At 43.2% G+C, this 25,197-nt stretch overlaps 5 protein-coding genes across 8 annotated transcripts in view; 2 read left to right on the plus strand and 3 right to left on the minus strand.

The window, feature by feature from the left end:
• Positions 1–1,127, minus strand: part of LOC126564714 (cytochrome b5-related protein-like) — a 253,063-nt gene extending 251,936 nt beyond the window's left edge. For both annotated transcript variants that reach the window (XM_050221808.1, XM_050221807.1), the window contains exons 1-2: positions 532–1,127; positions 28–444 (exon numbers count right to left, since the gene is read on the minus strand). In XM_050221808.1, the coding sequence (XP_050077765.1) occupies positions 28–444; positions 532–1,127 (1,013 nt within the window). The remainder of the gene's footprint in view (positions 1–27; positions 445–531) is intronic.
• The window catches only part of LOC126565727 (60S ribosomal protein L38), a 205,588-nt gene that overhangs the window by 23,549 nt on the left and 156,842 nt on the right, over positions 1–25,197 (minus strand). The gene's annotated exons all lie outside the window — the stretch shown is intronic.
• LOC126564893 (uncharacterized) lies at positions 3,650–5,631 on the plus strand. The gene is made up of 6 exons (XM_050222018.1): positions 3,650–3,782; positions 3,847–3,962; positions 4,034–4,133; positions 4,613–4,781; positions 4,866–5,123; positions 5,191–5,631. The coding sequence occupies exons 1-6, from the start codon at positions 3,763–3,765 to the stop codon at positions 5,629–5,631; spliced, it is 1,104 nt and encodes a 367-aa protein (XP_050077975.1). The 5' UTR covers positions 3,650–3,762.
• On the minus strand, positions 5,823–10,105 carry LOC126560652 (protein rigor mortis). Its single transcript, XM_050216611.1, has 10 exons — positions 9,939–10,105; positions 8,425–9,864; positions 7,980–8,335; positions 7,649–7,891; positions 7,294–7,578; positions 6,673–7,203; positions 6,448–6,598; positions 6,279–6,372; positions 6,032–6,195; positions 5,823–5,958 (listed from the first exon to the last, which is right to left on the minus strand). Exons 1-10 carry the CDS (start codon positions 10,103–10,105, stop codon positions 5,823–5,825), a joined length of 3,567 nt encoding a protein of 1,188 aa, XP_050072568.1.
• On the plus strand, positions 15,902–24,391 carry LOC126563955 (ATP-citrate synthase). 3 transcript variants are annotated; one of them, XM_050220823.1, is made up of 10 exons: positions 15,902–15,921; positions 17,608–17,816; positions 18,629–18,814; positions 18,894–19,084; positions 19,178–19,839; positions 19,923–20,105; positions 22,227–22,422; positions 22,493–23,831; positions 23,919–24,154; positions 24,221–24,391. In XM_050220823.1, exons 2-10 carry the CDS (start codon positions 17,661–17,663, stop codon positions 24,387–24,389), a joined length of 3,318 nt encoding a protein of 1,105 aa, XP_050076780.1. In that variant the 5' UTR covers positions 15,902–15,921; positions 17,608–17,660; the 3' UTR covers positions 24,390–24,391. The 3 variants fall into 3 exon arrangements, with proteins under 3 accessions (XP_050076780.1, XP_050076779.1, XP_050076781.1); XM_050220822.1 differs by having other exon boundaries at positions 15,903–15,921; positions 22,224–22,422; XM_050220824.1 differs by having other exon boundaries at positions 15,903–15,921; positions 22,278–22,422.

Below are 25,197 nucleotides of genomic sequence, written 5' to 3' on the forward strand. Positions count from 1 at the left end.
ATTCCATAATTCCGCTATCAAACTTACGGTATTTGGTCACCATCGTGGACCGCCTTTGGATGATGGTGTGCTGCGTTCAGTCCAATCAAACCGAACAGGAAGCTAGCAACCAGTACGATGAACAGCCACATCTTTACCACCTCCCACAGGCTGGTAGCTCCGACCACGTACATAAACGTCGGCAGAATCAACGTGACAAGATCGTCTAGGAAGAATGTGTTCTTCCCGGTCTCGTACGTCTCGATCACACGTTTCACAAATTCACCATAAAAGAGGAACGAATACACCAGCGGTCCATACAGCCAAGCTGCGAAGCGTTTCGCTGAGCTTTTAATGGCAGGATTCGGTAGCCAGCAAAGGAAGGGCTCAAAGTACGAAATTTCCAGATCCAATATCGAGTTGGGGAAGTTGTGATGAGACAATGCGTGCGAAACGCGCCACTCACTGTGAGGATGGCAGTATAAAGCCGTACAAATTAAAACGAATTATTTCAGATAAAATCCGCGCCGGTTCGTTAATTTCAATTCTTACCGATAGCTCGAAAAGGCCAAATTAAACGCCATCATACGCCAGTTGTCCCGTTGGTGGAAGAAGTTGTGTGCGCTTATCATCGTCCAGCAGACGAAAAGCCCGGACACGGTTGCAAGTGCATAGCTATGCAGGCGTATGGCAAGAAACGCTAGCCCAAATGCAGCTGCCAGCATCGAGTCGATGATCAGCTTCGACCGCTTAGCTGGACCGTAGTCGATGTCCTTCAGCTTGTCGCGCACACGCCGCTTCAGTGTCCGGTAAAACCCATCGTCACGGAACGTTAAGCGGACCGCTCTCGGCTCGGTGGCCTCGCGCACTTTGTACTTCGCCAACATGCCCTCCGCCCGCACTCTAATGTGGTGCGTCTCGAACGCTTCCGTAATGTCCGTGCCCTTTGTCAGGCGTAACCATTCAGGGCCACCGGGATGCTTCTCGATAAAGTATGTAAAGTCGTACAGGGTGTCGTGAATGCGCCACAGCCCTTCGGCACCATCGTCCTGCCGCTTCCCATCCAACCAACGGTAAATCGTTTTTAAGGGTTCATCTCTAAAGGAGGGATATTTTTTTGATATCGTCGTTATGTAACCGGTCGCCATGGCCCCAAACAAGCTCGTGGATGAATCTGCAAAATATAAAGCGAATTGAGAGGTGATGGTGAATTCCCTTTCACGCCAACCGCACTCTGCACTCTTATGCACTTTTGCACACCATGAAGGTCAGGTAAAGTGAAATCCAGCTGCTTTAAATGAAACTATCTTCAGTGAACTACAAATCGGCTTGTAAATTACGCAGGTTTTTTTTTTATTACGGCAAGAGAAGGTGAAAATAAAAGAGAAGGTGAATGCTATATTGCTCTCAGATAAATTTACTATCGTGTGAGCTCGTGTGATCCGTGTATCGTGAACTAAACTGACCCGATTGCAATTAATGTCTTACGAGTTCTTCCAAGCAAATCATCTCTGCAATTAGCATGTCCTGTACCTCAGCCTCATTGCACCAATACAATACACGCGGCTAATGTCCATTGCCCGGCATTAACCGATAGCGCAGACAAGAACGACAAAGCTCATCTAATAAACATTAACTTATTTTTCCGCGTGCGCTCAGTGAATGATGTAAACCGTTAGCACTGAAGCAAATTTTTGCTGCATCACGTTGAACCAACGTGAAAATGTCGTATCGCTTCCATTGATAGGTTTGTAAATACAGAGCGATCAGGGTTTATGATTATACAGCAAAGCATTCTAGTATTCTAGATTCTGTTTGTGGTTTGGCTTTTTTAATTAATACTTCACAATGCATCAAAAGCTTTCAAATTTCAAATCAAACGTATAAATGCATCCTTTCGGCAGGCCCCTCAGAGGGACCCCAAATCTGTATTAGTCCGTATTAATAAATTACAGTTTGACCTTTCACGCAAAACGATAAGAAAATCCGACTCATTGAGGGGTCCGGTAGGTATCATATCAGCAACACTTATCTTACCGTACCGAATGCATATGGAAGGGTTTAGATTTCACAAAAAGTGAAACAAACAAACTAATCTGATAAAAAAAAAGTTTCGAACTTTGTATTTAACACAGTACGGCAGGCAAATGGCACATTCTACGCTGCGGCAGAGAACTGTCGATCGTATAGAACAGCCAGCTCCATTCGTTAGCATCAATGAAACGTTGCGACCTGCGAATGCAGCGTTCAAACTAACGCGTGTTGAATATCAATGACCTTACGCACGTCACAGTCTCAGTTTGCCCGAGAGTCATGCGTTAAAGTGTATCAATTATTTTGTGGCGCCTTAAGTACCGAACACAGCTGCAACGAACAAGCCGGATATCTGTCGGCATATCGAAGGCGTAACTATTTCACTACACTTGAACGGCTATTGTCTAGTTACACCAGCACAAACTAAACTGACTTTTTTAAACAAAAATGCACTACTTACTTGGCTGTTATACTGTTTGTCAGAGGTCTTCCAGGGCCCCCTGTCTGTTCGGTTCTGCGCCCAATGGGTGGGAAAGATGTTAAACGAATGAACGAAGCAAACGTATCGGTAGGGGATTTTGTGCTGACCATAGCCGAGGCACGCGATTACTGGCTTTAAAACAGTAAATGGAACACTACCCGTTCTAGTACCGCGCGTACTTACACAATGAACATTGCAAGCTCAGCAAATTCCCCTAGGAGCGTGGAGAATGTTTCACTTTCCGGTCGTGCGATGATCAGATTACAACCACCATCATGCTGTAGTGGTGGTTAATTGTGCGTAAGATTAACAGCAAGGAATGCAATTTAGTTGACTAGAGTGAATGATATTTTTCTTTTTCTTAACATACATATTGTTAAGATGTATTTTAATTGCTTGTTTTGCTATTTACTATCTATTCTTCTACTACATTACACTTTTCAATCAGCACAAAGAAGCAGCAGGAACTGGTACTACATTATCGAACTTTTTATCGCAAACATGATGTATGACGAGAAGAACTTGAACGATTAGGAGTTTTGGAATATATAAATCCACAAAGGAATTAAATGTTTTTAGAGGATTTTGAGGATTTCCCATTACCTTTTTACTGAATCACAACCGATGGCAACTTCACCGCTAATTAAGATTGTGCGCAAAAGCTTCAATAGGAACCTAAGCTGTTTAACAGCTCTTTAAATTTCACGCTGCTTACTAAGTAACTTGTTTGCAGCTGCATGATTCGCTCATCCGTAGTATTTATACCACTTTTCTTTCACTATTTCCATTTTAATAACTCCACATTTTTCGCTGTTCGTTGTAAGAAGCATAGCTGCTGTGCATGAATGGTGGTGAGCGCAGTGAATCAAAACAAACCTTATCGCTTGATAACTGAAGAAACTGCACAACACAACACGATGACTATTGTAGTATCGACTGACCAAAGCCTTTTAACGGACATAACGTATCTCTAACTTTGGTCGAATGTGTGTGTGTGTGTGTTTTTTTTTTTTTGGCTGTGAACCTCAGACATATGTTCCGGGCTACGCGAAACGCAGCGAATTTGGATCGCACGATTAGATGAATCTCATCGGACCTGGCCTGGGACAGGCCTTATCAGTCGGCAGGTAAACGTGGAGAGTCGTTATCGATGTACACCTTTTGGGATGTATCACAAACCTTCACCCAGTTACGACAGCTCAATATGCGCCGGGTAGGCTCAGTCACCGTAAAGCTATGGAGGACGGTACCGGTGCTCACACAGCAGAATGAAAAGAAGTATTTGCAGGTAAGTCACAGACACACATGGTGCCAGATAGTTCTGAGTCTGCAAAGCACTTCTTCCTTGGCAGGTTGCCACTGTTTTGGAAAATCTATCTTCCAACGATAGCCGGACTGATCTTGTACAATGAATATCTCATCCATATGTACCACAGCTTTCAGTGGGCTGAACTGCAATGTGAAACTGGTACGGAGAATGGTAAACTGGAGGAAAAAAAAAAACGTACTGTTTATTGATTCAGCTATTTCAATTTGCAGACAGCTGTGTTAAGATACTTTTCGTCGCTGATCCACAAATTTTGGGCAACACATTCGACAAGAAGCTTTACTGGCCTATAGCCAATTTCGACTCGGATCGGTATGTATACACATTTACTTCCACAGCATGCGTACTTCTTAGGGGCGCAACATTGTAAAACGATGAGTTAGCGTGTCCGGGTGTACTTAAACATTCCGAACCATCATTCGTGTACCCACTCGAGACCAGAATTCGTCAAGTGTTTTACTGTGTGAGTTTAGTAAGAAGAAACATTGAACAGTGAGTGAGAGGTCGTACATGAGTGAAATCAATCTGTCACTAGAGATCTCGCACCAATCGTGCGTATGAATCCCTAATCTTATCAGCAACAAAGTATGACGGTGTTCAATTAGGTGTTTATTGCAAACGATATTGGATAATTTATTCGCTTCGATGAATGATCAAGCATAAAAGTGAATGATAGTGGCAACACAGGCATGATGAACGGTGAAAGGGGCATTAAATTGTTAAAATCTTAGCATTATCATGTGTGCCCGGAGATAACAATTGAATTTGAAGGATTTCGTGCACTCCCATAGGCACCTAAAACGGACGTACAAAAGAGTGGTTCAACACACCACACCGGATGTAATTTGCTTTCTGGGCGATCTCATGGATGAAGGTAGTGTAGCGAATGATGTACAGTATGCGGCTTATTTCACACGGTTCGTCAACATATTCTCCCAACCGACGGCCAATACCGTTATGGTACGTACGCTTTAGAAGATCCCTTAAGAACCGTTTATATATTAACTATTTCATTGGGTTTTTTTGTTTTGTTTTGTCTATCAGATCTACATTCCCGGCGACAATGATATTGGTGGTGAAGGATTGGAAACCGTAAAGTCCGATCGAGTGTTGCGGTTTAAGCAATATTTTAACGAACAAGACGAAGCAACAGTAGAACCTATCTTACGATTCCTTAATGTAAATCGCATCAGCATGACACTTCCGCTGCACAACGCACCCAGCACGGAGGAACCACAGCCGTATACCGTGCTTTTGAGCCACATGCCAATACTACGTTGGGCAGACCCTTTTACTTATAAGGTAACATACAGAAAGGGTTTTTTTTTAATTATATCTAACGCCACTGATACCTGTTTGTCCGTTCTAGGTAATCGATGATTTGCAGCCGAATGTGATTTTTTCCGCACACGAACATAAATCCCTCTACGTTAAGACGCACCGTAATCAACTGGCACAGGGTGCCTCCTTTATACCATTGAACACCGAACGAGGTAGTCGCCACGAAGTTTTGGAGTTCAATCTAGACTATTTGAAGGATACGCGGGAATTGCTAGAGTTTATCGTGCCGACATGTTCGTACAGGATGGGTGAAATGAAGATAGGGTACGGGTACGCCATGTTCGATGGTGATAAGCTCAAGTATACCGTACTGTGGACATCACAACGGTTTTACCAGCTTGCAGTATACTCCATGATGCTCATACCACTAAAATTGGTATGTGGACAATTTTGGTGCGGCTTCTTAAAACGATACTGGTGCTGCTGTCGTAGACGCAATCGCCATTATTCACCGCTACCGCTAGCGTGAACAGCTTATGGAACACATACACAAAGACAATAGGATTATTGTGACCGATTTCGAAATGAGTTCAGTATTTATTACTACATTTAGCATTCACCGTGAGAGTCGTCGATATGCTAAGGAGGGTTGAAAAAAGAACTGAAAAATAAGAAAAATTAAACTGGAAAAACATGTGTTTCGTGTACACGTAACGTAGATTAATCGTGCTTCCCCGTAGCGACGTGTTGCAATTTAGCATTCAACTCTTCTATTGTACGTTGAATGTCCTCGGTAATGTCTCGACGCTTTGTCAGAACGTCGAGAGCCTCCTTATACTTTTTGATTCCCGTCCAACTAGATTGCAAAAAATAATAATTATAATCATTACTATTCCCTGCCAATTTCAACGTTTGAGGATTATACTTACACAAGAGCTGCTGCTTCATAGTTCCCAATAGCGTTCAAATGGTTCGCCCATTTGGTAGCTACTTGCTCCAGCACTGGGTCATCGGGCAATTTGTTCATCCTGCAGATGACCCACGCTTCGCGAAAGTATTTCGCATCACAAAGCTCCTCAATGGATGTATCAGCCTATTAATTCAAAAGAATTTACGGCCATTTACAAAAAAAAAAAATCATGTGAATGGAACTGGCATCACCGCGCTTTAGCTTACCTTGTGACTAGCGAGGAAAAAGGGAACGGCTGCTAGTGACTGTTGACTTTCAATCAATTGATAACCATAAGCCTGACAGCACTGTCGCCAAAACCTGTGGAAAATGTTGGTTTTCAATATTTGTTTATAATCCCTTCATTCGAACATCGATAGAGCGCAGAATACTCACATGTGCGAAACGTACGGAGCCAAAGCCAACAATTGTGGGGTTAACTTTTTCTTGCTAATGCACCCCAAAATCGTTTCCTTTAGCTTGTGTAGCATCTGTGGTAACATTACCAGCCCAATCGAGGTGGTATCCGTGATGGAGTGCAAATTTGCTGTAAGATAATAATGGATACCATCGTCAAAGTAAAGATTTACGAAAATTAATTTCCCTCCATTATACACTTACCTTCTTCTGCTATTAGTTGCTTCAGGTGTTCAGGAGTCGAAAATAGTTTTTGATTATAAAACATTTTTTCCTGCTCCGTTTGGGCGTCATCCCCATTCGACGATGCCGGTTCCACTGCCGGTTGTTTTACTTCCACCGGTTCTGGGGTTGCCATACAGTCACTGCAACAATCCTGATCACTAGAATCCCCATCATTGTAATAATCGATCGGTTCTCGTTCAGGTTCCGGGTCCGGTGTACGTAACATTTTTACGATACACTCTAGAACATCTTTTGTTTTGTTCGTTTCTCGATTTGTAAGCTGGAATGTTGTCGTTAGGTTGCTCGTTGCTGGCACAGCTGCTTTTGCTTCCTTCAGCATGACTTTCTTCACCCCATCAGTTAGTTGATCGATGACACTATCAACATCGTTTCCATCAGCCACTTCTTTAAGTTTGCTTAATTCACGTGCCGTTTTTTTCTTTTTTTGTTTTGAACCTACCGGTTTAGTAACATCCTCTACAGCCAACACTAATTTAGGATGTTTAATAGCTGTGTTAGAGGAGAATTTAAAAAAAAAACATTTTTAAACCATTAGATGTAATTCCCGAAAAGCATGTGCAATCAAACGAACAGCTTTACCTTTCGACGGTTCATCGTGCTGTTTGGTGTAATCGAAGGACGACAGCGTGGATCTTTTGCCAACATAAAGTATAATATTTTCGTTCAACGGTGAAAAAATTGCTGCATAAGCAATTGATCCCGTGTGGTACATTTTTAAGCAAGTAGCTGATAGCGCGTCCCATACGCGGATGGTACTATCGAAGCTGCAGCTTACCAAGAGCATTGTATCATCACGACTCCATCGCAACTTGCATACGCCATCTGTGTGACCTTCGAGCAATGTGCTTTCCTTTACTGCTTCCTCTAGAGTAGAAGAAATTAAACAATTTTAAATCATCTCCATACACGCTTCATATTAATCGAATTTCCTTACCACAAAATCCATTGCTAAAGTTGATCACCCGAATGGTATTGTCATTGCAACTGACGGCCAGATAATTATTTTTGAACGCCAGCGAGCTTATATACCGCTTAGATAGCTTACCATAGTACAGCTGCTTAAGATTCTGATCCAAATCATTCACGTACAGACTCCCGCACTGAGTTCCCAAAAAGCACAAATTGTTTACCGCATGTATCTCCGATACTTGTCCAAACTGGGAACATTTGATGGGTTCTAAAATATCAAAAACAAAAATTAAAACCATTGAAATGGCAACAACATAAACGGAGTTCGAAAAAGACGTCCCCACCGTAACACTTACCATATTTCTGGGCACCGGACATTGGATAGTAAACGAGTTCAATTTTACTACATGCCATCAAAACCAATCTCTTTTCCTGCCTAGCATTGGTTAAATAGCACCATTGCAACCCATAAACTTCTTTGTTGGTGAATGGTTTCAGGATGACGGGCACGTTGTTCGAATGGTCAGTATCAAGTATGCCGATCCGTCCTTCTTTCGTTCCAAAGGCAAGCTTTTCTTCTTCCTCCGGATGCCAGCAGATGTTCATGACGAGACCTTTAATTTTATTTGTAAACGATTTGAACGGAATGTTGTCGCTCTGCAGGCAAGTCAAATTAAGCTTTTCAATTCTTGGTGAGCTCGAAATCGCAATCCTGTCAAGTATATGAATAGAAGGACATTTTTTTTTGTTCATTAGAGATTGAAAGGCCTAACTAACGCTGATCGAGTCGCAACTACTTACACCATAGATTCCAGGGGATTTTCCACAAGACAGCGGTTTGAAGTAGTAATACAGCTATAATCTAAAACGATGGACGCTTTTCCCGATTCTGTCACCTGCAGGCAAATTAGATTCCGATTGATAGAAGAACACCACAAATATCGGCCGTTGTTGTCCGTCTTGGTAATTCCTTCCGCGCGAATCACATGGAAAATTTTTTCCACCGGATAGGGTGCCAAACTTTCCTTGGCAAGTAGATGCAATCGATCGTTCTTGTACTTGAACTCTACCTTCCATTCGATGACCTGTCCGTTCGCGTTGTTAGCAACGATGTAAGACTCGTCTAACCAAACCGCGTTCGTGAAGGATGTGTCACAAAGACGAGCGGTAGAAATGGAAGGTACAACTATCTTGTCGATCGGTAAGCCAGTTTCGTAGTCCCAAAACCATACAATATTCTCCCGGCTACCGCTAACCAGGATTAGCTTGTAGTCTACCTTATCGTCTTCTTCGTCTGTTTCCACATTGACCTCTCGAGCATCATCATCACCGACTACCACGTAATCTCTCAACTTTTCGCAATCATCTAACTCATTTTCGTCGTCCGTATTGAACTCTCCTTGTGCTAAGGCAGACCGCTCTAAAGCCTCGTCATCCTCTTCCTCGTCCTCCCGACGACTAGCAGCTTTTAGGATGTCTTCTTTTAGATTTTCACAAGCCTCCAGGAAGTTAAAACCTTCCACAGTTTTCGCTTTCTCGCGGAATTCATCTCGCTTATCATCCAAAGATTCACGGTCGACGATCGTGCCAAATTCTTCCAGGCTTTCATTAAAATCGTAGATATCAAAGCAATCGGATTCTTCCGCTACAACCGCAGCTTTTTTTCGGGCCTGTTTCTTTGGCCTGTTCTTACCGACGCTTTTCGTAGCACTGCCTGTAGCGGCTTCTTCCTTACCGCCAATAGCTTTGCTTTCCTTTCTCCAAACTGTTTGCTTCAGAACTGGCACACTCATACATGAGATGGAAACAATCTCCTTATCGTGTCCACGGAGGCTGTGCAGGACAGCCATCTTTTTGATGGAAAATATCTGAATCAAACCGTCTTTCAGGCCCGCCATAAACACGTCACGATCGACCGGTGATGGTTCCAGTGTGACCACGGTTTTGTTGCGGAAAAAGTCCGGCATCTTCTTGTATCTGTCCGTTATCAAGCAGTACACCACGAGATCGGAATAAACGCAGGAAAGCAATTTCCCATCCTTCGTAAAGCAAAGCGCTGAAAACACATTCGAGTGCTGTTTTTTGGATGTCTGGACCTGGCCGGCTGTTATAAAATGTGCCCTGTGTCCTTTGATCGCTTGCTGCGAATCAAGATCCCACACGGTCAGCAAGTTACGCTCATCCAGCGTAGCGAACAGACGTTGTTCGCTCCAGTCCGGAGAACAAGCCAGAGCGGCAACACTGTACCGGAATTGAAAAAATAAACAAATTAGCGCCCGTTGCAAAGAAAATAACTTCTAGCTACAGTTACTTACAGTCCCTGAACATTTATCATACGCGTCTTCGGCAAGCAGTTCGAATCATACGGAGGTATGTATGAAACGTCGTAACGAGAGTTGTACAGGATTCCCTTGTCCGGAGTGGATATGAGACTGTTTTGGTGAAACCACACATGAAAAATTGGAGCAACGAATTCCTCCATCTTCGGTGACGTGACAAGCGAATTAACAATGCACAAGCCAAATGTTTCTTTAACTCGATTAAATCGCTGTACTTCTAATTCGGCACTTGCTTTTATGCGCTTCTGGCTAGAGTACCCGCGTTCCGTTGAACTGTCAGGAGCTGTCAAATCGTTGAACTGAACAAGGGAACCGTTTAGACGCGCCATAAGCACTATGAGCAAAAGAATCGTCAGATTCGTAGTAGCATTAAAAATTATTTGTTTGGTAAGGTCCACTCCTTAAATTTAGTCATCAAATGATTCCGATGGTTTCATATTTTTAAAACGTTAATGGAATTTATATCATATTATTATGTTCAAAAAAGCTAAACAATACACAACACCACATGATATTATATTTTGAAAATAAAGGGAATATGCAGAACAGCTAACCAACTCAGGCTGTTGTCATTGCTCGGTGGCATACGATTTTATCGTACGACCAGATTGGTAGGGGTGTCATTGCTCGGCAGATTAGTCGAACGACCATTTTCGATTTGACTTTTAAATGTAAACAAACGAAGAACGAAGGGGTTCTTTATACAAGCATTCTGCTACCAGAGCAGTTCAAAGTTTATGGTTGCAGCGATGATAATTATGCCTCGTATCGACAATCAATTCTGTTAGTGAACACTAAATTTTGGTGGATCGGGCAAAAAACCGTACTACAGAAATACTAAACTTGCGGTGTGATGGTGATTAGACTGTTTGGTTTAAAATAAGAAACCGCTGGCCATTACAGTTGTACCGATTTAATGATGCTGTGGCTGATTTTTATAAAAAAATATCCTTGTGTACAACTCATCTGTTTACATTTTAATTTCAGAACTTTCAGTTTACATTTTCACTTTCAGAAAACCGCGTTTATACAAGCGAGATGAATTTGTTGCAAGGCATCGTGCAATCATTTTTATTTTATGTTTTAGCTCGACCAAATTTGACGTCAAACCTCATCTGTCAAATACCATACATTTCACTTGCAACTAGTTGGATGCCACCGAGCAATGACACTAGCCTTAAGGTACTATGCATGTAAACAAGCGCCCAAGCGCAACCCCTCATTTGAGCCCTTTAAACAACTGCACGATTTAATATGGGAGCTGTTGGGGAACTGTTTCATATGGGATTTTTTTGTGGCTGCGGCTTGAAAAGGCTCAATAAAGGGGTTTTCTAGAATACCTGACTGTGTCTACATAATGCACCTCAGTATATTAAAATTTGTTGTATGTTTAATTTATGAATTCGCTACAAAATTTTCACAATGCTCTTTTTCTAACCCGAACTTCGCATTTCAGTTGCCCACCCCTGGATTACACAATTTGACATTTTGGGAAGCATTTGATATTGTTGACACTATTACACAAATTGTAGATGGTGAAAATCCGTGAGGCTGCAATTTCGATCCAAAGCTACGGCACGAAAGTAATATTGCATTTTAACTAAAACTAGCATTGTTGCTGAACCATTGAACTAAGGGTATCAGTTGCAGGTATGTTACCTTTGTTCCGTCCTTCTTGGTGTTACTTTTATTTTATGAAACAGGCAAGTTACATTCGCGACGCAGTCTAGAGGTGTGTGTGTGCAAAATAAATGCGTTGGAAAGTATGTTTTCTTCATGGAAACCGTACACATTGCCAATGGAGTGAAATACTAATGAAGATTGCAGAATTAGCTAGCAAGCTTATAAATGGTTAGAGAGCTCTGCTGGCAAGAAAATATTTTAATGAGTTAGTACAACGAAACAGTGTTAAATGTTTGGTAATCTCTCTGCAAGGATAGATCAAAGTACGTGCAGGGCAATCGATAATCACACTGCAAATACTTTGTCCTTTTGTGTTTAAATGGTGTTTGTATTGTGCAAGCGAAAAGTCATGAAATGATGTGTATATTGATTACCTTCCTGCCTTCCCTATTGTTCATTCATTTCAAATTTCTTTATTTAATGTTCATTCTCGTTTGTAAGATACTGCAAAATGCCTTTCGCTACTAAAAAAGGAACGTGGACACATGTGACCGTGGTTGGTCGAAGAAATTGACCCAGCTGGAGAGCTTTTTTTTACTTGAGCCGAGAATTGCATTTCAGTTACAAGCTACAACGATGTGGCGTGGCTGTTTATGCGAGGAAATTAATGGTCGACCGAAGTGTGGAATAAATTATCGACGCAAAAATATATAATGAACGGCTGGAACGCAGGCGGATGAGCGGCGGATTGGATAAATGTGTACGTAGCGCCGTTTTAACCTAACACCACACAGATTTCGCTTATCAACGGTCAGGATTCCAAGTGTACACGCAGCACATGAGTAATGCTTAAGATAGTGGCATGCTTTGATTGGGAATTTAGAAATATTGCGTTTCATTGAAATCCCGTTGCGGAAAAATAGCTACCAATGTTCAGTCAAAAATATCAAAGCATCGAGTGTTTTTTTTTTTTTGCGGTAGGGTTCGATGGAAAAAGGAACACGATTTCACCAACACACACACATGTGTGTGCTCAACCGATCATGAATAGAGTGTGTAGTGAAGCACACAATAAACGTCAGCAGCAGCAGCAGCAGCATGGATGGGCCACACTACGCATACAGCGCGAAGCATTTTCGGTTTTTGCCGGGAGACTAGATTCGCTTGAGAAAACTGTTCTGGCCAAGCAATCGAAACACGATAATGGCACGCGAAGTGTGTGTGATGCGCGCACATGGCAACGGAAAGTAATAGCCGATTACGGTGCAGAGCGTGGTCCATGCGAATGCACACACGAAAAATGCATGCGTCTCGGGCGTACACACAGATGTTGCCGCAAGAGCGGATGCCCGTGCAGAGGGTGGCGTGTTTATATTGTGGTTCCGTTCACTCGGCCGGCGTTTGATACCGGCAAACGGTGTGTGTCTGAGCAGCGAGGCAAATGTAAGCAACGCGCGTACGATGATGATGATGTCCGATGATTACAAAGATCGTACGAGATTGTCAAGAGGTGGTCCGATGTTTGTTACACGCAAAGATATATTGCTTGTAGCGGGGGGTAGTGTTGGTAGTTGTGAGATCGTGTGGCGTTTTTTATCATTGTATTTCGACCGGTGTGATTCGCTGGCAAACTGTGGAAAACATAGTGTAAAACCATGAACCCGACTCCAATATGTGGCTACTTTCAGATGTATGTTGATCAATGTGCTCTAATGTGCACATGCAAAATGGAGGCTTTTCCAAATCAGTACGTGTGACCTTGGTCGTTGATTTTTTCTTTGTTGGTTCCGAATTCCAATGTCAAGGTTATATCGATCGTAGCAAGCGTTGCCAAATCATCAACCATTTCGCCAACGAATGAGCAGTAGAATATGGGGAGATAGTAGCATTGAGCGAACGCGCGATGGTTAAAAATATTGTTGCAGCATTCAGCTGGAAGCTATTGTTAGAGAAATTGTAAAAGAAAAGAATCAAGAAACTAAAAAAGAGAGGATAATTAGTAATTGTACGAAGCCGTCTAAATCTTCCGAGAGTGATGAATTAAATGTCCTGCTGTTGCTGTTCAAAGTCTTCATTTGGTGCTCTTAGTTTCACCACCCTCACACTTCGGGATGGTCTCACTGGCTGGCTGTCGAACAATTTCCATTTCATCTTTTTCTCTATGCCTGTCCCTAAACGTCCTTAAGGTTTTTGCCCTGGAACATTACGTAACCCTCTTTGTGGAAATGACGTCAGAGTGTGATGTGCCTTTCTTTGACTGATGCAAGCTGGATGAACGGTGAACGGATTTATTAGAATGTAGAAACCCTATTGACAAAATCGATTTAAATCCGCCAACTAAGACACTACTAAGGCAAATTTGTATTGAAAAGAACCTTAGTAGTGGTTATTAAAGCAATTTTGTTAATTGGGAAGTGATACAAACCAAACCTTAGCGAAAATGTGGAAAAGTGTGCCACGCACAATAAGCAATTCATGCTGGATTAGCTTTCATTGCCTTTTTAAAACTCATTTTTCACTTGTTAATCTGATTTTAAAAAATAAGGCAGAAATTTCCATTTAATGAAACTTTTGAAAATGATTCAAAATTTGATAACTTAATGTAACAAAATCATCTAAAATTGTGTAAAAATGCTTCCTCTTTCGGGCGTTAAAAACAGTTGTATAACGACCAGAATTTAGCTCCTTACTGCGTGCACTTAAGCGGTTTATGTCACCAAGGTGCATCAAGGTGTTTTTGGGATCTATTCCGCTAAAAAGTACACTTTCTTTATTCGAATTCCCATTAATTTCCAAATGAATACATTAAACGGTAATAAATTTCCTTTCCCTGAACTGAATACTTTTGTTTGATGAAAAATATAACACCAACGGGCTCAGTTTTACCGCCTTGTAAGCAAGCACACTATTAAATAACTTTCTAACCGTACGTACGTCGAAGGAAGATTGATCTAGAGGTCACGGGAAGGAGTAAATCTTGTAAAAACGATGATAGGACGCAAATCGCACTATTCTCTGGTGTAATGGTTGCCGTAGCAACGAGTAGCTGGAAAGTAAACAGTTTACAACGTATGTTAGTAAATGTTGTTGACTTTGAAGTTTTCTTGTTGGATAATTCGTGATATGAACGAACATAGACAATCACATTTCATCAATTTTGTAATGTTAATTAACTAAAATATGGAACCAGGATGCAAAAACCCAACAGCTTGTTGCAATCCATCTGTCTGCCACACGGGTTTAGAACAGGGTTTTAGAACAACCAGGAAGCAGAAAAACATTCTCCAACTTTGTGCCCGTTCCCTGCTTTTGCCACACCGTCGGGGTAATCGTGCAAGTGAAAGTGGTCCGGAAAAGTAGAACATTTTGCTGCTATACCAGAAAACTGAGTGCAAAGTGTACGTTTTTCTTTCGGTAGAACAGAATAGAATAGAATCAATGCTCTAACTTGAAGCGGTATAGATCGAGAGGGCTTGAAAAAGGCGTTCCCTATCCTGTCACTAGGTCAAATGCAGCATGCAACATGCCCGAGAAAACGCTCACCATCCGCGCCCTTGACAGTGTCCCGATCGTGCATGTTTTTCGCTCGCTCAGGTCACCGCTGCTGCTTCCCGTCTGCTGCACGGGGTGTCCCCTAATCAGTGACCGTCCAGCACGGCACGGTCGGACGAAAGGCGGATGCAAAAGCACATGACCAGCACGGTCTCACCGGTGTTCGTACAAACGAAACGAAGCAACCGAGGTGAAACCATGGTGAACCATCAGCTGTGGGGAGATAAGAAAATGGTTCGAGTGAATGGTAACGGGGTGCCACAAACCACCATCATCACCACCACCACACACGACGAATGACGCTGGAACCAAGTGGTTGGTGTTGGTTCGTAGTAAGCGAGAGAGTGGGAAAGAGAGAGAAAGAGAAAGAGAGAGAGAGAGAGAAAGAGAAAAAAGTAAGAAAATAACACCTCCTCCCATGGGCCGCACTTTGCGTCACCGTTGTCCGCGTCGGTGCCACCATTCGCCTGAACCCAAAATCACGCTGATTCGCGGCCGATTTCGCGTCCGACTAGAGCTAGCTGCTCATGACACAGGCACGGTGAGGTTTAGTTGCGTTTGTGTCGTCGTCCAGATCGGTCCGTTGTTCAGTGCCAGCACACAATAGGCGTGTGAATCGTCCGCTGCCCGTGACCGGTTTCGTTGCATACTTGTTGGCCCGTTGCTACTCGCGGTCACTTCTCACAGCTGCGCTTGCTAGGTGTGTAAGCGTTTGTTTCCGCGCGCGCGCGTGTGTGCCATTGCCGAGAGTGGTTCGCGCTGAACCTGCCCTCAAACTAGCCAGGTGTTTGTGTGTGTGTCTGTGTTTGTGCGTGCGTGTTAGTGCATGTACAGGAATTCCAACATACGGAGTACGGGGTTGTTTCGGGGTTGTGCATTTTTCGTTTTTCGGAAGAGAAAGTTGTGTTGTCCATTTTCTCCGAATTTTCAACCCCGGTTTTTGTCCGTACGTTTGTGGTGCATTAATGAGCGTTTCTCCCAGTCTAGAGTAAACCGCCAGCAATAATTTACGACCTAATATTGCGTTCCAGGCACCCACCGATCCATTTTGGAGGAGGGAGATAGATTGGTGGTTGAAGTGGATTTTCATATAATAAACAGCCGCCTAACCAACCAAACTCAAGAGTCCATTATTGGCTTGGAGTCTCTAAGATCAGTTACCAAACCGAAGCCCTGGTGGGTCACCTTATCGCACTTATCAGTTGAATTGTTTATCCTTTGCTAATATATGTGCACGCTGGATGCAATAATTTTTGCAGCTTGAAGCTCACTTGAATTGGTTTAGTTATCAGCGGGTTGGTACTTAATTTGATCGCCTATCCTAGAGTGTCAATTGTCGCTATATCTAGGCGCATAGGCAGCGAAAACTCTGTTCACCGTAAGGGACTCAAATGTTCGATGCCATGACTGACTTCTGATGTGCCAATAACATCAAAATGCATCTTACAAATATTGCTTTTTGCGGGGTTTTTAAATCATTGATTTATTTTCCGTTAAAATTTAAAGACAAAAAGAAAGTATTGTTAAAGGTTGTTCACTTTTATTATTTGCTCAATTTTCGTAGCAAATGTTACGATGAAGCGTTGAATTATCTCCTCTTTCTCGGCTATCTTTAGTTGGCGTGCTCCAGTCCCTATACCTTCGTCGAACGTGAATGGTAGAAATTTTCGTAATCTTTATCTACCGCGCCACAAAGGTATGCGACACAGTATAACGGCTCGTCAGGCTGGACACATTGTTACTAACCGCCTTAATGCTTCTTCTGCTTTCGAACAGAGTCAACCTGGCGGCACAACGCCAGCCGACAAAACAAACTCTGCTCATTACCAAACAGTTTTAGGCGTGGAAGAGGTTTCCTACGAAGTTGTGTCATTAGGGGGCGAAAGCGAAAGCCTGAACGGCGCCACGCGAGTATTGGCTTGTTAGACCTCGATGGTTTGTTGTGACCGGTATTTCTGGCGCAACCAGAATGACTGAGATATAGTGGGTTTTGCCTGGAAGGACAGAGGCTCGGTCGGTTGTGTGTTATTCGTTAAAAGACTACATTATGGGGTGGAATGATAAGAACCAAAAAAATGGACACCCATTTCTTATTGATGATGGTCGGACTTTGGGTATTGCATGACGCGTTGTGCGCTGAGTAACTATGAGGATGCAGTTAACAAACAGATCGCGAAAGGCTGATGTAACACCGTTGGTTGGGCTTAACTACAACCTCAACGCATGGTTGTCCACCACACAATGGCTGTACACGTAACAACGAGCACATGGCGAGAGTGAATTTATTCACCTCCAACTTAAGATGTTTACGAATCGATATTGATAGGCGAAATAATTTTTGTTTTTTTTTTTTTCAAAAAAGATTCACGCTTGTAGGAGCATATAACTAAATCTAAATTATGTTCGGGAATGTACCTGTGTGAAAAATATGCTTAGAAACGTTTTCTTTTTTGCTGATCAATTTCTACAGATTTAAAGATCAAGTGACAACACGAAAACAGACACAAGAAATACCATAGCAAGATGTCCGCCAAAGCAATACGCGAAGCCACCGGCAAAGACATTATCAACCGTCATCTACAGGGCGATCATGGAGCGGCCAAGTGTCGCTTTGCAACCGTGACCGAAACTACACAGTGGCAGCAGCTGGTGCTGGACAACCCGTGGTTGGAGACATCGGTAAGTGGCAAACAATGCGCTTAATAACTGTATATAGTATTTGTCGTTTATTCGCGCATTCATTCTTTTGGTTTGCGATCTTTAATAAACGCAAGCGCATGTGTACAAGATGAATAAACATTAGTTAAACGTTCGCTATGTTGCTAAACGCTACGATCAGAGTACGATCACAAGGTCATATTGGTGTGATGCTGCACTTTGATCATCATCTACCGATCACCAGGTGATTGTCTGTCGTTAATGATCCACGAAACTTCGAGAATCTTGTGCTGCTTGTGCCTGCGTTCCACATAACGAATTTCGTCATCAATTCAATTGGCTACCACTTCTTACAAGTTGTCATGAATTAATACATATAAAAAAAAAACCCCATCGGCTATCTGGTGCCTTTTTTCTCTGGCCACAAAATTACGTAAAGTTACTTTTTCGTCACGGCGCATGGATCCGCGTTTGGAGTTTCGTTGAAAACGCCGTGGTGACGTAAAAACTATCCGGACATACGATCATCGAAGTGTTTGCATAGACGCGCTGGAACGCGTCAATACATCAATTTTAAAAGGAAGAACTGTGCTCTCTCGCTCCTTCCCCTTTGGAAGACATTTGATACCGTGTAATGTTGATGCTGGGTATAGGAAAAAAAAGTTTTTACTTGTGACGGTCATTTTCGTCAGTGTTCAAAGTGCATGGATAGGTATAGATGAAGCAATATGAAGTCTTTGCACGAGAGAGGGAGAAGCTTATCTCCAACATGCCTTCCTTTCCGATGCTTTTGACTTTATCGTTTGATTTATGCAAATTTATTCTTCCTTTAGCCTCTTGTGGTGAAACCGGATCAGCTGATCAAGAGACGCGGCAAACTTGGACTGATTGCTGTTAACAAAAATCTAGCCCAAGTAAAGACATGGGTCAACGAACGGATGGGCAAAGATCAGAAGGTTGGAAATGCTACGGGAAAGCTGCGCAATTTTATCATCGAACCGTTTGTTCCGCACAAAGATGTAAGAGAAAAACACTTCTTCAACCTGAACGGCTTTTAAACTGTTGTCGATCGAACTCATGGCACATTCATCTTTACAGATTGAGGAAGCGTACGTATGCATCTACTCGCACCGGACGGCCGACACAATACTGTTCTACCACCAGGGCGGAGTTGACATTGGCGATGTGGACTCGAAAGCATTGAAGCTGGATGTACCTGTCGGCAAGGATGTCACTGTGGCAGAAATTGAAAAAGTTTTGCTGACTGAAATTCCTTCCGCCAAGAAGCAGTATGTGTTTGCTGCTATATAAATATAACGCCTACGCTATTCATTTGAATTGGGTCCTTCTAAGGTAATTTGTTTTGAATGGTATACTTACAGACGAGTGGCCAGCTTTGTGTACAATCTCTACCGATTGTATGTGGATCTATACTTTACGTACTTGGAAATCAATCCACTGGTCATCACGAACGATTCCATCTACATTCTCGACTTGGCTGCCAAGGTCGATGCGACTGCGGATTTCATCTGTCGGCCGAAATGGGGTGAAATTGATTATCCGCCACCGTTCGGACGGGACGCCTTCCCGGAGGAAGCGTATATTGCCGATTTGGATGCAAAGAGTGGCGCTTCACTGAAGCTGACGATTCTGAACCGGAACGGTCGCATCTGGACGATGGTTGCCGGTGGTGGTGCTAGTGTGATCTATTCCGATACGATCTGCGATCTGGGCGGTGCTAGCGAGCTAGCCAACTATGGTGAATACAGTGGTGCACCGTCCGAACAGCAGACGTACGAGTATGCTAAAACCATTCTCAGTCTGATGACCAGCAGCCCGAAACATCCGGATGGTAAGGTGTTGATCACTGGCGGAGGCATTGCTAACTTTACCAATGTGGCAGCAACGTTTAGCGGCATTATTACCGCACTGCGCGACTATCAGCAGAAGCTGATCGAACACAATGTGTCGATCTTTGTGCGCCGTGCAGGTCCGAACTACCAGGAAGGTTTGCGCAAGATGCGTGAGATTGGCAGCAGCTTGGGTAAGTGAAACGGCGAATGTGAGTTATGATATGAGCTTTTTATATAAAATATCTTTCCCTTTTCAAAAAACTTTCGTTAAAAGGCATTCCGCTATATGTGTTCGGGCCGGAAACACACATGACGGCTATTTGCGGTATGGCACTGGGAAAGAAACCGATCGCGAAGAGTAACAATGTTCACTTTGCCACGGCTAACTTTCTTCTGCCGGGTGGCCAACAGGGAGCCGAATCGTCTAAGAAATCGTCTACCGGCAGTCAGGAAAATGGTAAGCTAATGTGAACAAAACTTTACGCAGCAAACAAAACCTTCCCTTTCAGTTCCTGTTCCGATTGATTCAAATTATCTGCCATTAATGCGTGTGTGTGTGTGTGTGTATTTTAATGTGCGCCTCATCGTGAAGGTTTTTTTGTTTATTAATTTTGCATACTTTCTCAGTCATTCCCATTACTCGCGATGCATCATCTAGCGAACAGCTCGCTCACGAAACACCACCACAAGATAGCACTATCGATTCAGTAGTAACCGTTGATCAAAACATCCCATCTGCTTCGCGTAGAAGAACGGGTGGGTTGTCTAAACTTTTGTTTAAAATATTGCTCCGCACGTCGTACACCACATCTAACGATCATGAAGACCGTTGCGACAAAACCGGCCAAGGTGAGAGCGTTTGCTGAATGGTATAAAGTTTTGGATTTTGTACAAAAAAGTGTGTTTCTGCTTGCTACGCTAATTGTACATAACTCCTACCTTTACAGTGGGAATGAACCTGGGGATGCTTTTTTTCTACCGAAAAGCTTTCCAATGGCGTTAGTAGCACGGTGTTACTGCAAATCGTATCTTGGCCGGGTGCCTTCATTTCAACGGTCAAAACGGTGACACTGTTATATCGAAAGTTACAGGGTTTTCAGGGATTTTATTGACTTAACAGGTGTGTGGATAAGTTGTGGTTCTGATGTAATGAATTATTTTTTAAAAAATGTTGGCCAACATTGAAAACACGCATGTATGAATTTGATAGCAGTAAATTGATTAGATGATGAGTTATAGCTCAAAGCTTAGATAAAAACGTATTTGGTGGGCTGATCCATTATTGATGGGCAAACAATGGCATAATGAATCTTATATTCGGACTTTGCACAATCACCTACACACATATTAAGTATTTGTTTTGTGAGTTTAAAAGCGACTTCAGCGAAACAGCCTGTGCAAAACGAAGTGGTCGCTCAAATGGTTTTTGATAACCGTAAAACAACATTGATGGAGATAAAAGACGCTGTATCGATATCTAAGGAACTTGTGTATCATATGATTCGCAAACATTTGGACATGCGAAAGCTTTGCGCAAAATGGATGCCCGTGAGCTCACAATCGATCAACAACAACAACAACAACGAATGGTTTGAAGCTTTCAAACTATTATAAAGCCGATTTTTTGTGTCGATATGTGACTATGGACGAAACAGCAGATAACAAATTGTTTACTATCCGCAGACCTGAAAAGAATGCTGGTAGGAAAGAAATTAAGGTCCAATGATGGTATCACTGAAACAGAGGCCTATTTTAAGCCTAATGATAAACTATGTTTTAAAAATGGTGTCAAAAAGATAGCTATTAGCACTGCTTCGCTCTCGAAGGCGATTGAATTGAGTAAAAAAAATTGAATCTGACCAAAAATAAATCAATTGTTGGCTAGGACTAAGATTTATCTACCCACCCGTTGTTCAGCGAGTTACAGAATCGGTCGAGCATAGTATTGACTCGTTTGGCGCGCTATCGACGTGTTCGGATCATTGTATTGATTTGCTATTGATATCGGCACTGTTATTGGCATCTCAGTTGGTACATTTCATAATTATTTTAAATAAAACTGTATTGGATACAACGGGAACTGGAAAATGTGTTCGAACGATTCTATAAATCGCTGATTGTATGAATAAAATCCATGAAAACCCTGTATTAGCATCATTTCATCACATGGAGAAGCTTTTTTTTGCCACCGGAACTTGCATCTACTCTCTACTTCTCTTCTTGTTTCGCCGTTTGAACTCGTTAGCTCTCTAGTGAAGCTTTGGTTGATGTAGTGATTTTATTATTTGCGCATTCTAAAGTGTATTAAAAATTCTTCATAATCCCATACTATTTTCCTATTTTTCTCTTTTCATTTTCTTCCTGCACGTCATCATGTAATGTGTGTGTGTGTGTGTGTTTTGTTGTTTCATGGTTTATGTTTGCATTTCTTTGCTTGCTTTCGACGATCAACCACGTCCCATTCATAATCCTCACTGTTTCCTTACGATCACAATGGCGATCCATGATCGCTCTGTAATACCAACACCACCAACATCACCGTGTGTACCACACATTACACTGTATGCGCATGTAGCAGCTAGCAGTGGCGTTAGTAAGAAATTGATCTCACCCGCTACTTCCCCGGTAGGCGAAACTGGTTCGGTCCGAATGTCCCAAACTGAGATCGGCTCGGATGCGTACCGACAAATGTTTACCAACCGCACCAAGGCGCTCGTTTGGGGCATGCAAACCCGAGCTGTCCAGTCGATGCTGGATTTCGATTTTATCTGCAGGTGAGTTGTAAAGCTCTACGTTCTTCCTAAAGGCCAACAGTATTAAACTTTCAAATTTCCTTATTTGCAGCCGAGATGAACCTTCCGTCGTGGCTATGGTGTACCCGTTCACCGGATACCATAAGCAAAAGTTCTACTGGGGTCACAAGGAAGTGCTGATCCCGGTGTATTCCAAAATGTCGGAAGCCATTAACAAGCATAAGGAGGCGGACGTGTTGGTAAACTTTGCGTCCCTACGCTCCGCTTACGATAGTTCGATCGAAGTGTTGGACTATCCGCAGATCCGCACGATTGCTATCATTGCTGAAGGCATTCCGGAGAATTTGACGCGCAAGCTGAACATGGCCGCACGGGAACGCAACGTGTCGATCATCGGTCCGGCTACGGTCGGTGGTGTTAAGCCGGGTTGCTTCAAGATCGGCAATACGGGCGGTATGCTCGACAACATTATACATTCCAAGCTGTATCGTGCTGGTAGCGTTGCGTACGTGTCCCGCTCGGGCGGTATGTCTAACGAGCTGAACAACATCCTTTCGCTGACGACGGATGGCGTGTACGAGGGTGTAGCGATTGGTGGCGATCGTTATCCGGGCACAACCTTCATGGATCACATCATGCGCTATCAGGCCGATCCGGCCGCCAAGATGATCGTGCTGTTGGGTGAAGTTGGTGGCGTGGAGGAATACGAAGTGTGTGAAGCGCTTAAGGATGGTCGCATCACCAAGCCGCTGATTGCCTGGTGTATTGGCACGTGTGCCGGAATGTTCACGTCCGAGGTGCAGTTCGGGCACGCGGGATCCTGTGCGAATACGGATCGTGAAACTGCGTCGGCCAAAAACAAGTCTTTGGCGGAAGCGGGTGCCCATGTGCCGAAATCTTTCGATGCGTTCGGAGATCTCATCGCATCGGTGTACGAGAACATGGTGAAGGAAGGACACATTGTGCCTGCCGAAGAAGTTCCACCGCCGACCGTACCGATGGATTATTCGTGGGCCCGTGAGCTTGGACTGATCCGGAAGCCGGCTTCGTTCATGACGTCGATTTGTGACGAGAGAGGCCAGGAGCTGCTGTACGCCGGTATGCCGATCAGTGATGTGCTGCAGAAGAACGTTGGCATCGGTGGTGTGGTGTCGCTGCTTTGGTTCCAGCGCTGTCTGCCACCGTACGTGTGTAAGTTCTTCGAAATGTGTCTGATGGTTACGGCTGACCATGGACCGGCCGTGTCCGGCGCGCACAACACGATCGTTTGTGCACGTGCGGGAAAAGATTTGGTATCGTCGGTGGTGAGCGGTCTGCTTACGATCGGTGATCGTTTCGGTGGTGCACTGGACGGTGCCGCCAAACAGTTTTCCGAGGCGTACGATTCCAACCTTCATCCGATGGAGTTTGTAAACTCTATGCGCAAGAAGGTAATGATGATGAAGATATATACTTAACGGTATAACGTTTCGGTCTGATGACAATTTCGCATTCTCTGATCTCCTCCTGCTTATTAGGGTCAACTGATCATGGGTATCGGTCATCGAGTAAAATCGATCAACAATCCGGACGTGCGTGTGAAGATCATCAAGGAGTTTGTAATGCAAAACTTCCCAGCTTACCCGCTGCTAGAATACGCGTTGGAAGTGGAAAAGATTACCACCAGCAAGAAACCGAATCTAATTTTGAACGTTGATGGAGTGATTGCCACGTCTTTTGTCGATTTGCTGCGAAACTGTGGTTCTTTCACAAGGTATGTGTTGACAGTACGCGAGCGAGGCGGATCATTTGCAGTAACGCATTAACTTTTCGTTTACAGCGAGGAAGCTCAGGAATACATTAACATCGGTGCGATCAATTCGCTGTTTGTGTTGGGACGCAGCATCGGATTCATCGGACATTACATGGATCAGAAGCGCTTGAAGCAGGGCCTGTATCGTCATCCGTGGGACGATATCTCGTACGTTCTTCCCGAGCAGTACAACTAAAGTGAAGAAAAAACTCTCCTTTCGGGGTTTTCTCCGGACGTCACGGACAGCAAGAGAAAACGATACAAAAGCACAATAGGACACCGACACAAAACAGGATCGATTCGTTCGGAATGCTGGTAGAACGTCGAGTAAAAGTGAAAGTTAATAAGCTGGCGAGATTTCGCAAAATGTGCATCCAAATCAAGTCGATTCCACGGTTGTGGGAAGGCTTGCTTTTGTGTAGAGCAAAAACATTAACCAACTTTTGCAGCACAATGCTGTGTACACTTTCCGTGTTTCATCAACACTGCTATTGGTAATTAGTTTTACAAGAATCTCTGTTTTCGTTTTTGGATAGTGCAGGACGTTCGGAATTATCTTTTCCATTTTTTTTTTGTTATTCATTTTGTCTGTGTCTGTAAGCTTTGTGGGGAACAATCAATTTTACATTCTCAACCAATAGTGCATTTATGCAAAGGAAAAGTTCTTAAAAATTGTTCCTAGTTAGGCTTCGCCTAACAATATGCAGCTGGTGTTTTGCGCATTTAGCCGGCGGCGCACTTGAACAATTTTGAAGAGGGCATATAGTTAAGATCATTCGATGCAATCGCAAGAAGCGTTCCAGCTATTTGGGTCGTAGGTCCAAGGTGTTTCAACAGCTGACGAAACAAACGGAGCAAACAAAATATGCGGTGGAAGCAAAATGAGACTTACTTTTAATTTATTTCATCGCCCATTAGGTTTCATCTCTGTTTTCTTGATTTTAAATGGTAAACACATCGGTAGAAGCAGAGCGCGTACACGATAGTAGAACCAATGACGCCTA

The sequence above is a fragment of the Anopheles maculipalpis genome, chromosome 3RL (genome assembly GCF_943734695.1).
Source record: "Anopheles maculipalpis chromosome 3RL, idAnoMacuDA_375_x, whole genome shotgun sequence".
In the NCBI taxonomy this organism is placed as follows: Eukaryota; Metazoa; Arthropoda; class Insecta; order Diptera; family Culicidae; genus Anopheles; species Anopheles maculipalpis.